The sequence below is a fragment of the Penaeus chinensis genome, chromosome 7 (assembly GCF_019202785.1).
Source record: "Penaeus chinensis breed Huanghai No. 1 chromosome 7, ASM1920278v2, whole genome shotgun sequence".
Classification (NCBI taxonomy): domain Eukaryota; kingdom Metazoa; phylum Arthropoda; class Malacostraca; order Decapoda; family Penaeidae; genus Penaeus; species Penaeus chinensis.
In genome coordinates this window covers 28,205,103-28,219,492 of record NC_061825.1, presented here as the reverse complement: position 1 = coordinate 28,219,492, position 14,390 = coordinate 28,205,103, and the positions used below count along the sequence as shown (strand labels likewise).

The 14,390-nt window shown below is 36.8% G+C and overlaps 1 protein-coding gene across 1 annotated transcript in view; it reads left to right on the top strand.

The window, feature by feature from the left end:
• Positions 1 to 2,503: 2,503 nt before the first annotated feature.
• The window catches only part of LOC125026932 (aminopeptidase N-like), a 13,080-nt gene continuing 1,193 nt past the window's right edge, over positions 2,504 to 14,390 (top strand). Inside the window, exons 1-14 of the mRNA XM_047615536.1 lie at positions 2,504 to 2,754; positions 6,761 to 6,986; positions 7,094 to 7,302; positions 8,060 to 8,215; positions 8,302 to 8,432; positions 8,543 to 8,720; positions 8,898 to 9,072; positions 10,125 to 10,275; positions 10,374 to 10,455; positions 10,784 to 10,967; positions 11,070 to 11,406; positions 11,637 to 11,779; positions 14,000 to 14,118; positions 14,302 to 14,390. The exon at positions 14,302 to 14,390 is cut by the window's right edge and continues 82 nt beyond it. Coding sequence (XP_047471492.1) covers positions 2,732 to 2,754; positions 6,761 to 6,986; positions 7,094 to 7,302; positions 8,060 to 8,215; positions 8,302 to 8,432; positions 8,543 to 8,720; positions 8,898 to 9,072; positions 10,125 to 10,275; positions 10,374 to 10,455; positions 10,784 to 10,967; positions 11,070 to 11,406; positions 11,637 to 11,779; positions 14,000 to 14,118; positions 14,302 to 14,390 — 2,203 coding nt within the window. The 5' untranslated portion in view covers positions 2,504 to 2,731. The remainder of the gene's footprint in view (positions 2,755 to 6,760; positions 6,987 to 7,093; positions 7,303 to 8,059; positions 8,216 to 8,301; positions 8,433 to 8,542; positions 8,721 to 8,897; positions 9,073 to 10,124; positions 10,276 to 10,373; positions 10,456 to 10,783; positions 10,968 to 11,069; positions 11,407 to 11,636; positions 11,780 to 13,999; positions 14,119 to 14,301) is intronic.

Sequence of the window (14,390 nt, the reverse complement as noted above, 5' to 3'; positions counted from 1 at the left end):
ATGGTGAATGATTGTTCTACATTCTTGCGAAATCGGTTCTTTATTTCAGTGCACATTTCAATAAATCTTTTCAATAAATAGCACTACACACGTACACAGAGATACATGATAATTATAACCAAAATAAAGTTTTACTTTGAACCACGTCATGTTATTCACTGGAGTTTAGCAAGTTTATCAATAAGATCACCTGTACTGAACAAGGGAATACAAGCTGCCAATCAACAATAAAAGAAAAATCACCCTTCAGACATATCACCACTATTTCACTCCCTAAATTGCAGATGGTGTAACATTACATCCTTCTCATTATTACAACCAACACCACAGCTCGTTTACAACGTTGCATATCCGCTACAAATAGCTGGGAAAAGACCCGTATCTTCGAAGATGCCTCCAAAGGTAGAGCCTTGGCCAGCCTATTTTTCCGCCATTTCTGTACCTACTTGCCGCGGCTTCCTGCCTGCCGGTTGTCTTCTGCCGGGCCTGCTTTTGCCGCTCCTATATTGCAACTTTTTATTCTTAAGATGTCTCCAGTTGTTCACGAAGAGAAGCGAACATGCCCTCGACGATAAGTTATGGATTATCCCCAAATTCCCCTATCTGGGATGAAACCACTCACATACAATAAATCCCACACAAATCTTTCGTAGGATCTCCGTCAGGTCTTTGGAGCCACCAGCCAATGGACAGGGCTCAGGGGTTGTTGGGACCTAAAGAACGACCTGGCAAATCCAACATCCAAAGCGCAAGGCACCTTTGTTGCATGTATGCATGGCACAATCCATGTTTGTAATTTCAACCGCCTATAATTTCTTCACTTTTATGTTATTACTAAATTCTTAAGACGGTTATACGCACTTATTAGGAGTAGTACAAGCGATTGATTAAAAAAATAAATAAATAAGTTCAAAACTATATTGTTAAAAAATACCTATCGTCGATATAAGATTATTTTTGTGTACAAATATTGTTTATGACTTCATTAAACCAAACACAATAAAAAGAATAGTAATCGGGTGAAAAAAAAATCCACATCCTCAAAGTAAGTGGTTAGTAATAATCTGAATATTCATTAATTGATTTAGTGTCTTTCCAGTTAACTTGATAACCCTCACCACGTAAATTAATAAAAAACACATTTGATTCTCTAGCGTACCTAACATCACGTTTGTCTTCCTTTATTTGTATCTATTTACGTGATGAACGCCATCAGCTTATCTGTCAAGACGCTAAATTAATTCATAGTTCTCTGAATTCATGTGAAGGAAAAAAAGGTAAAGATTTCCTTATACTCTTTAACTTTGACCCGTCTTTCTGAGACTGATTCAGTCCTGGTTCTTACGTTCTCTCTGCGGCTATGTATTCTCGATAAAAAAGAGTATCCATTTTAGTTAATAGCCTCACCTGGAGAGGGCGTCCTGATGAGTTCGAAACATTACATTCAGTTTCTTTTCGTTATGTGGCTTTTTTCCTTTCATCTTTGGGTACACTCCACTGTGTTTATTTATGTTCATCTATAAATACATATATCTGTCTATCCGTCTCTCAATCTATCTATACCTATATATGAGTATATTTATATGTATATATGAATGGGTATATATATATATTTATATATAAATGTATATATATATATATATATATATATATATATATATATATTATATATATATGTGTATAAATAAATGTATATATATGTTATATATATATATATATATATATATATATGTGTGTGTGTATATATAAATGTATATATATATATTATATATATGTATATATAAATGTATATATATTTATTATATATATATATAAATATATATATATATATCTGTGTGTGTGTGTGTGTGTATGCGTGCGTGCGTGCGTGCGTGCGTGCGTGTGTGTGTGTGTTTGTGTGTGTTTGTGTGTGTGTGTGTGTGTGTGTGTGTGTGTGTGTGTGTGTGTGTGTGTGTGTGTGTGTGTGTGTATGTGTGTGTTTGTTTCCCCCTATAGTTTGCAACTATATATATGAAAACATTAAAATAATTTCAATAAGTCGACAGGAAAAGAGCAAATGAAGCTGACATTAGGTAAAATCTACTCCCCTATACGGGCATAACTTGCTCGAAAGAAAAGGGTCCGGTTTATAATTGAAACTTTTCTACCTTGAGAGAACCGTTCACTTAAACTAGTCACAAAACTTTTGGTCTTTATCAGATAGGTATAGTCTAAGTACTATCTATATCATGCAATACGTAAGAAAACAAACGATCTTCTACGAAAATATTTGACTATATATTTCAGAAATATAATATCGGAAATCTATACATTTTGAGCGAGGAAGGTCTTGCGATAAAACGTGGATTTCATAGTCAACTGTTTCGACATATTTTCTTCATGGATGGATTGTGATTTTTTTATGTTGCGTGTACACATATGTATACAGTCTTGTATAAACATCAAGCCCAGGAATCGATATAAAGTTCTGTTGTTTCGACTAAAGTATGATTCACACCACAACTGCAGTTTCTTTCAGTGTGCCTTTAAGATTCTTTGCGCTCCATTCTGCAAAATGGCTGTGTGATTAGATATGTCTCTCTTTACCCTGTAAGACTGGCCGTTTTCCGTGAGATCTACATCCGAAAATTAGAAGAATATCTCGCCACAAACACCTACGGCTTACCTTGCACCATGAGGATTTTCATTCTTTTCTTCATCAGTTACGTGACAATGACCTTAAACAAAGCTAATGGCTCGAGGCGACTCCCCAGAGTAAGTCTGCCGTACGTGCTTTCTATATAGCATGATGAATGAAACAATTAGCAGCTTTTGTTTGATGTTTTTCTGCAACACATTTCGGAGAGAAAGATTAAAGCACATCTTTTTAGAAGAGACATACCTTAATTGGTGATTTGACGTTTCAAAGCCTCTAGCGTTGATATTGTTACATACTCTATTGAAATCGGAGTGCATGATCCTTTACGTATATGTCCCCTACATCCACAGGGATGTGGGACCAACTCTGACTGTGGCTGCATTATTATTCTAGAACATAAACATCATTCGCTGTAAATACGATGTGGGAAAATGTTGGTAAAAAATAATTGAAATACCATTATATAAAGCAAGGGTTATTCACTTTTCCCAAAATACATAAAACAAGAAAAGTAAATTCTGGTGTGAGTAGGGGTGAGATCTTTAAGGCCTTTGCAAAAGCCAGGGATAGTCACCCATCCTCACAGAATTTTTTTTTTTTTTTTTTTTTTTTTTTTTTTTTTTTTTTTTTACTCTAGTAACTATAGGACTAAGTATTTAGTCTGAGAGAATTTTAAAAATACATGCGATTTCCGTGAGGTCCATTCATACTGCAACTGCAGTAGATTCAAGGGGAACGATCACCGCTCTTAAAAAATTAAGGACACCCTAGAATTCACCGATTTTCATTTTTATATTTACTTTTCTTTTTAATCAGTAACAGAAAACCGTCAGTGCGCACCTTTTGATATCACATTTTGTATTTAACCTTAAGGTAACCCTGTATCCGAATTAATGCATGTAATATACTGGCCTATTGGCTGTTCTTATAGATTTGAAGAAAACCCAGACACTGCCCTTAACATTACTCTTTGTTTCATTCACTTTGGATCAATCGTGAAAGTACAATGTCACAAAAAATAATCATAGAAAAGTTTTCCACCACCACCATCATGTGGCTGACGTAGCTATACAATTAGGTTATCATGTATAATATATGTCATTCCAATTCATATTTCTATGGTAAAAAACTATTCATTGGTCATTTATGAACTGATACCTATGAGTAATGTGAACTTCGAGAGTAGCAGGAATGAGACACGGGCAGAGTCAATCACCACACACCTTGCTCCCGTGCTCAGGGGGATACGTTGCGTTCTATGTGTACATATTCTCAAACGGGCCTACATGCACGCGATTGTTTTTATCTGCTCTGTTTTTATTAGATCAAGATGTATCTTTCAAATGCACCGATACAGAGCATAAAAACTGATACCTACAGGTTATCACTTTTACACGAGCAAATTGTATGAAAATCCCAAGTCATCCCATGTAGCGTATGTCTTTCTTACACCAAGAAAATGTCTGAGATGGAATTAACCCATTGCAATCGGGGAAAGTGAATAAAAATAGTGAAAATGCTGAGCTCATATTTTATATTTTATATGAATGTCTCTACACATAGATGGCTCTGCTTTACCTGATTTCAGCTCTCCTTGAATTGGGGAGAAAATTTATTTTTTACTAGTGCTATGAATATCGATGGTGTTATTTTTATTATAAACATTATAATTACTATAATGTTATAAACATTAGTAATAGAAAAATAAGATAACGTAAAATATTTTCGTAAATTAAAGAAACGGGTAAACGAGCGAGACAGGTAGTACTCGTCATTGGCACATTGGTGATTTAGTACAAGTGTAGCCTACATCCACAGGAACGTGGGACCAACTCTGACTGTGGCAGTATTATTATTCTAGAACATAAACATCATTTGCTGTAAATACGATGTGGGTAAATGTAGGTAAAAAATAATATATAAAACTATGTGTAAAACCATTTAAACAACTAAACTCCCTTGGCCACATGCCGCTGGTTGATAGCCAAGAAATCCAACATAGAAAGAAAGAAAGAACTAAACTCACAGTGGGCCTGGCATGCACGTGCATGCCAGGCCTGTCGGGGATGGGTTAAGGATGCGTGCACTAAGGAAACAGGTTTACCTGCGCAGGCTACCTGCACCAACCCGTGCCAAGAATTAAATTATAAAGACACGTTGACAATTGTTTATATAATCTAATTCTTGGCGTACACAAAAAAAAAAAAAAAAAAAAAAAAAAAAAAAAAAAAAAAAAAAAATCCTCCGAGCGGGCAGCCTATTCTAACCGTTTCATCGTACAAGTCTTGCGCAAATTTACTCTCTCTCTCTCTCTCTCTCTCTCTCTCTCTCTCTCTCTCTCTCTCTCTCTCTCTCTCTCTCTCTCTCTCTCACTCTGTGTGTGTGTGTGTGTGTGTGTGTGCGTGCGTGCGTGGGTGTGCGTGTGCGTGTGCGTGTGCGTGTGCGTGTGCTTGTGTGTGTGTGTGTGCGCGTGTGCGTGTGAGTGTGTGTGTGTGTGTGTGTGTGTGTGTGTGTGTGTGTGTGTGTGTGTGTGTGTGTGAGTGTTTGTAAATATATATATATATATATATATAATATACATATAAATATACATATTCATATACATATATGTATATATATGTATATTTATTTATATATATATATATATATATATATATCACATACATACACACATATGTACATAAATGTAATGTCTGGTTACCCGCAACCTATGTGGACACTTACCGTCGCGGGAAACGTGCGTGGGTTGGCACTGGTAACCAGCGCAGGCAACCTGCTTACTTTGTGTGCGCATGCTAACAATCATAAAGCAGTTTCCTCATCCAATTTGATCTCCTCGACCCTATAGTACAGTGTCCTTGGTAAAATATAGTAATAACATTATTGCATATATAAGATATAAACTAAATAAAGTAGATCATTGCACCCTTCTGTCTATTACTTTTGACATATCTTCCCTGTCCACGAGCAAGAATGCCTAACGTCAGGTAGGCATGCTGTTAGGAAGTCATTCGCTGAGAGCTCTTTAGATTTTTTAATAATGCCAGTAATTTCTTTTGGGGGCTATGAACAGTTATTTAATTTACAAACAGACATCATCAAGAACTGCAATGTTATGAATTGATTACGGCTCGACGTGTTGAAATACAGTTGTTCAACTTTCTTTTCTTGTAAATATTATGAAACTTCTGCACTGACATAAACATTTTCGCGTTGTATAAAAAATACATCGTCATTCCCAATAAATCCAATTGATATTGAAATTTCGAAGGATATTTCAAACAGAAAAATATATATTTTAGATCATTTCCAAGTACATTTTTTTAAACAGAACAATATACTTTTGAGATCAGAACATTTTAATGCTTGCACTACAGTTATTATCATCTCGATATACATCAGTGCTACTTATGTTACTCGTCATGACCACATCATAACTTCTGGCAAGGAGAGGAGGAATGGCAACAGGCCGAAGGGGGGGGAGGACGGAGGCGGTGGCACGGGAGGCGTCGCACGCAGGCCGGCATTCCCCTTTTCTGTCCATTTCTTTTCTTTCCTATTTTTTTCCAACTGATGCATCACAAATTGATAATGGATCACAAAGAAACACTCAGCAAACAAACGTATTTCATGTCCTCCTCTTTTCCCCCAGTCCCTACTGGCCAAAGGAGCTCGGGCTGCGGTGCGACGCTGTGTATTGGTATTGTCATATGTTCAAACACTCCCCAAGTTCCGGGCGTTAGGCATGGGAAAGATTTTTGACGGTGTGAATAGTGATCTTTTATGAAATAGGCCCTGCTTTGAAAACTCTATTTTCAACGCAAATGACATCAGTCTACAGGTCTTTTTGAAAAACTGTTTGTCCCTCAAATACTAAAGCTTTTACCATGCCACTCCCACAGTTGCGTGTACAAAGTCTGTCCGATGCAATATTCTTTGTTAGAACATTGGTTAATGCAGCTATAAAATAGCTACGCTAGCTATAGCATCTAGTATAGGTTATTTATGCGTTTAATAACCTACCGATTTTCTTTTCTAATGGATCAAGTGAAGCAAACCATTTACGTCATATAGGAGCAAGGTTAATAATATACAAAAACAATTTTGATTTATCCTAAACAGGAGTCATCAAGCGCTGCACTGCAATCATCCCAACTCAATGTCGGAAGAGGACATTCGTCTTCCACAGTCTCTTCGGCCGCTCCACTACCTAATACAGCTTCAGCCTTTCATTAATGGTAATTTCAGCATTATCGGCTATATGAAGGTGGAAGTGGAGGTCCTAGACACGACGTCAGATATTATACTCCATATGCTTGACATTGTCACAAAGAACGACACAGTTAAGGTGAAACGTTATGTCTTGTTTTGTTAGTATGAAATCTGCAATGTTGAAACGTAAAGCTTGTTTTTGCATATTGTTTAATCTTTTTCGTTCTGTTTCTATTGTTGAAGGTTTTGACTTCGGGAGGCTTGGGACAGCGACAGGTTGGAATTATGAGTCAGAACTATGACCCTGTGCGTCAATTCTATGTCGCCCGAACGGAGGAAGAGCTGACGAAAGGGGAGACGTACACTCTGCAAATGGAGTTCCTCGGATACCTCAACGACCAGCTTCGTGGCTTCTACAGGTCGACCTATAAAGATAATAACGGAGAAATGAAGTAATTCATCGTGTATTTCATGAAACTGTATGTGATTAGCTGATTAATTCATATAATTTTTCTTTGAGATATGCATTCAAATACATGCAACCAATATCAAACCACATAAATATTTAAAATATAAAATATTAATGGTAAATAATTCCTATCTCAGTTCTTTCTTTACAGATGAGAAAAGATATTAGATAAGTAAATCTAGAAAGGGATTAATATACACTTAGAGACGCGATTAACAGCGGTTAGAATTTCATTAGCATTTCTTCATAAACAATGACGCAGGCTCTGATATTTCAGAAACGTAGTTATATGTAAACAGCCATTTTCTACTTTGTCGTGATCTAATGTTCCTGGTTAAGTGTTTCATTTATCGTTTTGTCGGGTTTCTTAGATTTACAAAAGGTATCACAGAAGTACAAGTACGACTAGTCATTTTACCAATAAGACGAGTTTTCATGATAACTAACATTCCATTAGACAATGAGTTCACGCATTTTGAAAAGAGGAAGTAAAAAAGGATTGCAGAATCCAAAATGATAATGATATCGTATATCTAAATGGTATCTCATGATTAAATGTGTACTTGCTTGACTACAGTCCATAATCGAAAAAGTCCATTGGCTAAATGAGTGTAACATAAAGAAAATGTGATCGGTTATGAAGCCAACTATGTTTTGTTATAATAGACAGATATTTGGTACAACTGACAGCATCTCTGATAGATACACATGGAAAATATACGTGCAATTGTAACCGTCAGGTATCTGGCTGTGTCGATGTTCCAGCCCACGGACGCCCGCCGCGCCTTCCCGTGCTTCGACGAGCCAGCCCTGAAGGCGACCTTCGAGGTCCAGCTGGCGAGGGAGACCTGGATGACGTCACTCTCCAACATGCCCCTTGCCGAGACTCGGTCTGTGTGAGTATTGACGAAATTATAAATTCAGAATGTATCTAATTACCTTTGAACATATCTTTTAGTGACAGTGGTTTCTACAAAAACAGGGAAGGTCAGAATGGCTGGGTGTGGGACTGCTTCCATAATAGTGTCCGAATGTCCACCAGCATCGTCGCCTTCGCCATCATGGATTTTTCCTATGTCTCGTCCACCACAGACAAAGGCACTCTCTTTCGAGGTGAGAATGCCTCCATGGCTTTCCTTTTGGATTTTTTTTTCTATTGCTAAAATAAATACTTCATTTATATATCATATACTAACCCCCAAACTCATTCCTATTATCAACAGTGTGGGCACAGCCGTCAGCCATTCAAAAAGCTGAATATGCCAGTGAAGTTGGTCCACAGATTTTGGCTTTCTACGAAAATTATTTCAACGTGCCCTACTCACTTCCGAAAATGGATGTGATAGCAGTTCCAGATTTTAGTGTAGTGGCCATGGAAAACTGGGGTTTAATTACTTTCAAGTAAGGCGAAAAATTAAATTTGACTATAATAAATTACTGATAGTATAAAAATACAATAGAAAAAGGAGGCAGCGGGAATACTATTGACAACAGTCAACAATAACACTAATGCCCGAAATTATGAAAAACTAAGGAGGCACCTTAACCTTCCTGCAAGTTCCACACCTCACCTTCCAGAGACACAGTTCTGTTGACCGATCCATCTACAGGCGGCAAGGAAAACCTCCTGGATCCCGTGGCTCATGAAGTGGCCCACCAGTGGTTCGGTAATCTGGTGACGCCCAAGTGGTGGGACGACCTCTGGCTCAACGAGGGATTCGCTACTTTCGCGGCCTATCTCGGAGCCTTTCATGTACGTTAGCAAGTGGCTGCCAAGGGGGAGGGCCCGGAATTTAAAAAAAAAGAAGAGATAGAGAGAGAGAGAATGCAAAATTATAGGAAATTTGTGTGAATATTATCAAACTGGTACATTTGCTGATAGGTTGAAGTGCAGGGTAAAAGCAAATGTGTATGTTGTTTTAGGTAGACATATTGTAGGTAAATGTGTAAAAAGAGAACAGACACACACACACACACACAGACACACATATTGATTCAGAAATTCGAAACCGAAGTCAGATGTACTGAGGTATATAAACCTCAGTGCATCTGACTTCGGTTTCGAATTTCTAAATCAATTTCCACCGACTGCCCACCGGGAGTGTGTGTAAAATCTCGCTATATTTACTCATGTATGAGTAGATAGGTAATTCCTGTGGAACTAGTTAGAACCTAGTTACACACTCCTTTTAGTGGGTCGTGTGGCATGGTTGGTTTAGTACTGGCCCTCCGGTCTCATACCCGGAGTGACCTAGGTTCGAGGCCAGGTCAGGGAGGATTGATGTATATCTATATCAATGCGTTATTGCTTCATACTATATATATATATATATATATATATATATATACATATTTATATTTACATATATTTCTGTAATATTTAGGCCACGCATGATGAAAAGTGGAAATAAAAAAGGATTGCAGAGTGCCATATATATATATATATATATATATATATATATATATATATATATATATATACACATGTATACATATATATCTGTGTGTATGTGTCTGTGTGCGCGCGTGTGTGCATATATATACATATACACATATGAATATCTTATATATGTATATATATGTATGTATGTATATATGTGTTTATATATATATTTATATACATATATATACATACAAATATATATATATACATATATATATATATTTATATACATATACATATATATATATATATATATATATATATTCTGTATATAGCATTATCCAAACAATAATGACAGATAAACAGCATCAATTACCATTGGTATGAGTTATCTTAGACAAAAAACATCGTTTGCTGTGCAGGTGGAGCCCTCTGTGAAGAAGATGGAACCGTTTACCATCAACACACTCCATCCAATTTTAGTTACCGACAGCTTTGATTCCTCCCACCAAGTCAGCATGTCTCCTGGCGATGCCATTGTCGAACTATCTGATGATATCATCTATAATAAAGGTCATATAAGTTGCAATTCTCTGCTTTGACATCCGTGTAAATATTAATACGTAAGGGCCCTTGGCATTAGTCATATATACATATTTTTTTATAATCAGGGGCTTCTCTTGTTCGAATGATGCAACACTTCCTTAGCGAACCTACCTTCAGGAGTGGAATCGAAAGATACCTGAAAACCTTGTAAGTGTGCCTTAGTCATTGTCTGCTGGTTGATAGTGAACATGATTATTAGTTTGTACTGCAAATGATGACATATTATTCCTGTATTTTAGAAACACGGTATAGAGCCTACGCGTTAGCCTATAAAATCTTCATTATAGACAATAATGATTCACTGGTTGACGGTAATTATTTATACCTAAGATATTTGGCCTATCCTGAATGTGTCTAGTCAGAAGTCAGTAATATTTTTCTCCATGGTAGTCAAATATTGTAGAACTAGGAATAGGAGCCCAAGTATCACTTTCAATGTAATTCAATCTTATTGAAGCACACTCATTCCAATCAGTTCGTACAGCAACGTAGAACAGGACGACCTTTGGGAACACCTGACCGCCGCTGCTCACCGTGACCGAAAGCTTCCCGAGAGCTTAACTGTGAAGACGATCATGGACACGTGGACGCTGCAGAAGGGCTTCCCCGTCGTCAAGGTAGCGAGGAGTTCGGATGGTACCTCCGCCGACGTCTCTCAGGTAGGGGGATGTTTTTTTAAGATTTTTGTTATTATTATTATTCGTGATTCACGTAATTATCAAATTCTCTAAATTTCGTTCTACAAGTGTGTATCTCCACAGGAACATTTTTTGTTAATGAAGGAGGAAGATCTGAGCCAGACCCAAGCCTTGCGATGGTGGGTTCCTCTTAGCTACACGTCGCAGGGCGAGGCCAACTTCGACCAGACAGAGGCTAGGAGGTTGATGGAAGATGCTGAAGAGATAATTACTATCAAGTCACTGCCCCCGAACGACCAGTGGGTCATCTTCAACCTGCAGCAGACAGGCTACTACAGAGTCAACTACGACGACCACAACTGGGGCCTCCTCATCCAGCAGCTGAAGGACGACCACGAGGTCATCCACGTCGTCAACCGAGCGCAGATCATCGACGATGCCATGAATCTTGCTAGAGCCGGTCAGTGTCTCTTTTCTCAAACATTAAAAGCGTGTCTTGAAACTTTTCCATGTTCTCTCTGCTTTCGTTTTTTTCCAAGATCAATAAGAGTTAGTGTATTTTGCTGTATATTTGAGTAATATCGGACTGGTTCCTTAGTTTGTCTTGAGATATGAAGATTCTGTGTTCAATACACATTATTATTATCAAATTGTAAATGACTATGATATCCGGCTGTAACCAATCTATAGGTCAGCTGAGTTACACAGTGGCCTTGGAGGTGTATGCTTACCTGAAAAACGAAAAGGAAAACGCACCGTCCGTTGCTGCGAGAAACAATTACGATTATCTGCGACTCATGTTCTCGGGCACAGGTGCTGAAGCAGCTCTTGAGGTAAGGCTTCATGGAGGACGAATTATTGATTAATCAGGTATGAATGTATAAATATACAGCTAGCTGGCTAGATATATATAGATTATACAAATATATAGATGGATACATACATACATGTTTGCATGCAGTGTATATATATATATATATATATATATATATATATATATATATATATATACATGAACCGCGTTCATGTTGACGTATAAAAGGTATGAGTGAGAATGAATATCTTCACAATACAAGAGATGTATTTGACCGGTTTCGATTCTATCTTCGTCAGAAATACATGTATTTCTCACGAAGATAGAATCGAAACCGGTCAAATACATCTCTTGTATTGTGAAGATATTCATTCTCATTTATGCCTTTTATACACACACACACACACACACACACACACACACACACACACACACACACACACACACACACACACACACACATATATATATATATATATATATATATATATAACATGTATATATGCATATATGTGAGTGTTTGTATGTGTATGTGTACACACATATATGTATCTATATGTGTATATATATACATATATAAGTAATTATATATATTACATTTGTAGATATTAATGTGTATATATGTATACATATATACACGCAAATAAACACACTATATACATACATACATACATATACGCACACACACACGCACACACACACACGCATATATATACATAGTTATACATATATTTAAACATATATATATATGTGTGTGTGTGTGTGTGCGATATTTGAAATAATGAAACTGGACAGAATATACAAATAACGAGATAGCAAAATTAAGCTGGTCATGATTTATCAAACTAAATAATTTATCGTTGTAGTATTGGGTTATGTACGTTGCAGCTCTAAAAGTTGAAATAGACAGATAAATAAATGTATTGTAATTTGTGTTTGTGTTTATCTGTCGCAAAAAAAGAGCATTATCTATGTATGTTGTTATGTCCTGCTGATATCATGTTTGTGCCCCGATATTATTTTATCAGTAACGTCGAATGTAAAGTCCTTGCCGTCCAATGGATTCCTGTTTTTTCCATTAGCCTCGCGGCATTTGGTTGACCAAAAAATATTTATTAATTTTACAAATACTCCAAGGAATATTGTTGAACACCTCAGTCCTCAGTCAATAACCTGTTTTGCTCTGACGTAGAGAAATTAATTTTCCTCAAAATCGAACGAATAGCATCTGATCTATACTAGACTTAATCAACTAGAGCCTCTTTTGTAGAATCACGAAACCCCTAACACTCTGATACATTGGTTAAGTTGTATCGCGATCACAATAAGACATGATATAATTGAAGTTTGTACTGTCATACATAAAAAGTCAAGAGAAATCCATTAAAGTACTTAATATGCTAGTATGATTTTTAATCAAAAGATTGTGGAAGCTTCCAATAAAATGGAAAAAGTGCCTGGATACTTATATTGTTTATACATTCTTCACTGCACAAGGATCTGGAAAGTTTAAATGTATTTCTTATTACATACATTGTTCTTCACATGAAAGGCGGAAGCTGTATAAGGTTTTGCATCTTATCGTATCCACCGCGAGTGAGCTCCGTGTCCAAGCAGGCAACTAGATAATTCCAATGATAACGAATATTTACATGATTTATTGAAGTATATAAACAAATCAAGATACTCTTCTTTGATATTTTTGACCCTGTAAGGTTATATAGACGTACAGAATGACATTCATCCCACCGAAGTCAATGACTCGGACACGCTGAAAAAAACATGTCACTACAGCGACCGTCATGAATGGCTTCAAATCTTACCAATAGTGAACATGTATATGGTGTACTGCTAAAAAGGCACAAAAGCATTTTATACACCCATACAATAAAAGGTTTTATCAAGAAACTTGCGATACGACTCGTAATTAATGAATATGTAAATCCCTATCTGAGACTGCGGGAAATATATCTGAAAAATACCGCGCTCTGATTGGCTGTCTGGAGTGTATCAAAATGTATCAAGGTGAAGGCATACACTTTGATAAAAAAGCAAAGAGATGTTTGGCCATTATGCGTACAATAATGTACGCATAATGGCCAAACATGTATCAGAGTGTATCAAAGTTTTAAGGGTTTCGGAAATGTTACTTATAGGCATGTGCAAAATAAAACTACTCGAACTTATAGAAAGTCTTCAACGAATTCGTAAGCACTTCACTTTTTATATCCATTTCCAGCAATATTATTTGGACTCAACCTTGCAAGACGTGACATCGATCTCTCAAATTCCACCATCTTTTCTCGAGGAGGCGCAGCGTCTCTTGCACCAGTGGATGAATACCCCGGAAAACAAAAAGTAAACTTCGATTTATTATTATTGATTTTATATGACCTTCAACGCCATTGTCAGGAGTATTGCCTTATTCTCCCTACTGCTCTCCTATCATTTTCTTATATTTCTTTCAAAATATTGTATTGTACTTGTTCTCTGTCATTTCGTGCAGCAGCCCCTATGGAAAAAAAAACTGTTTTCCCACAGCATATTCCCACCAGACCTTCGCGGAGGGTTTATTTGCATGGCCATTAGGACGAGCGGAGAAAAGGAATGGAACTTCGTCTGGAATGAGT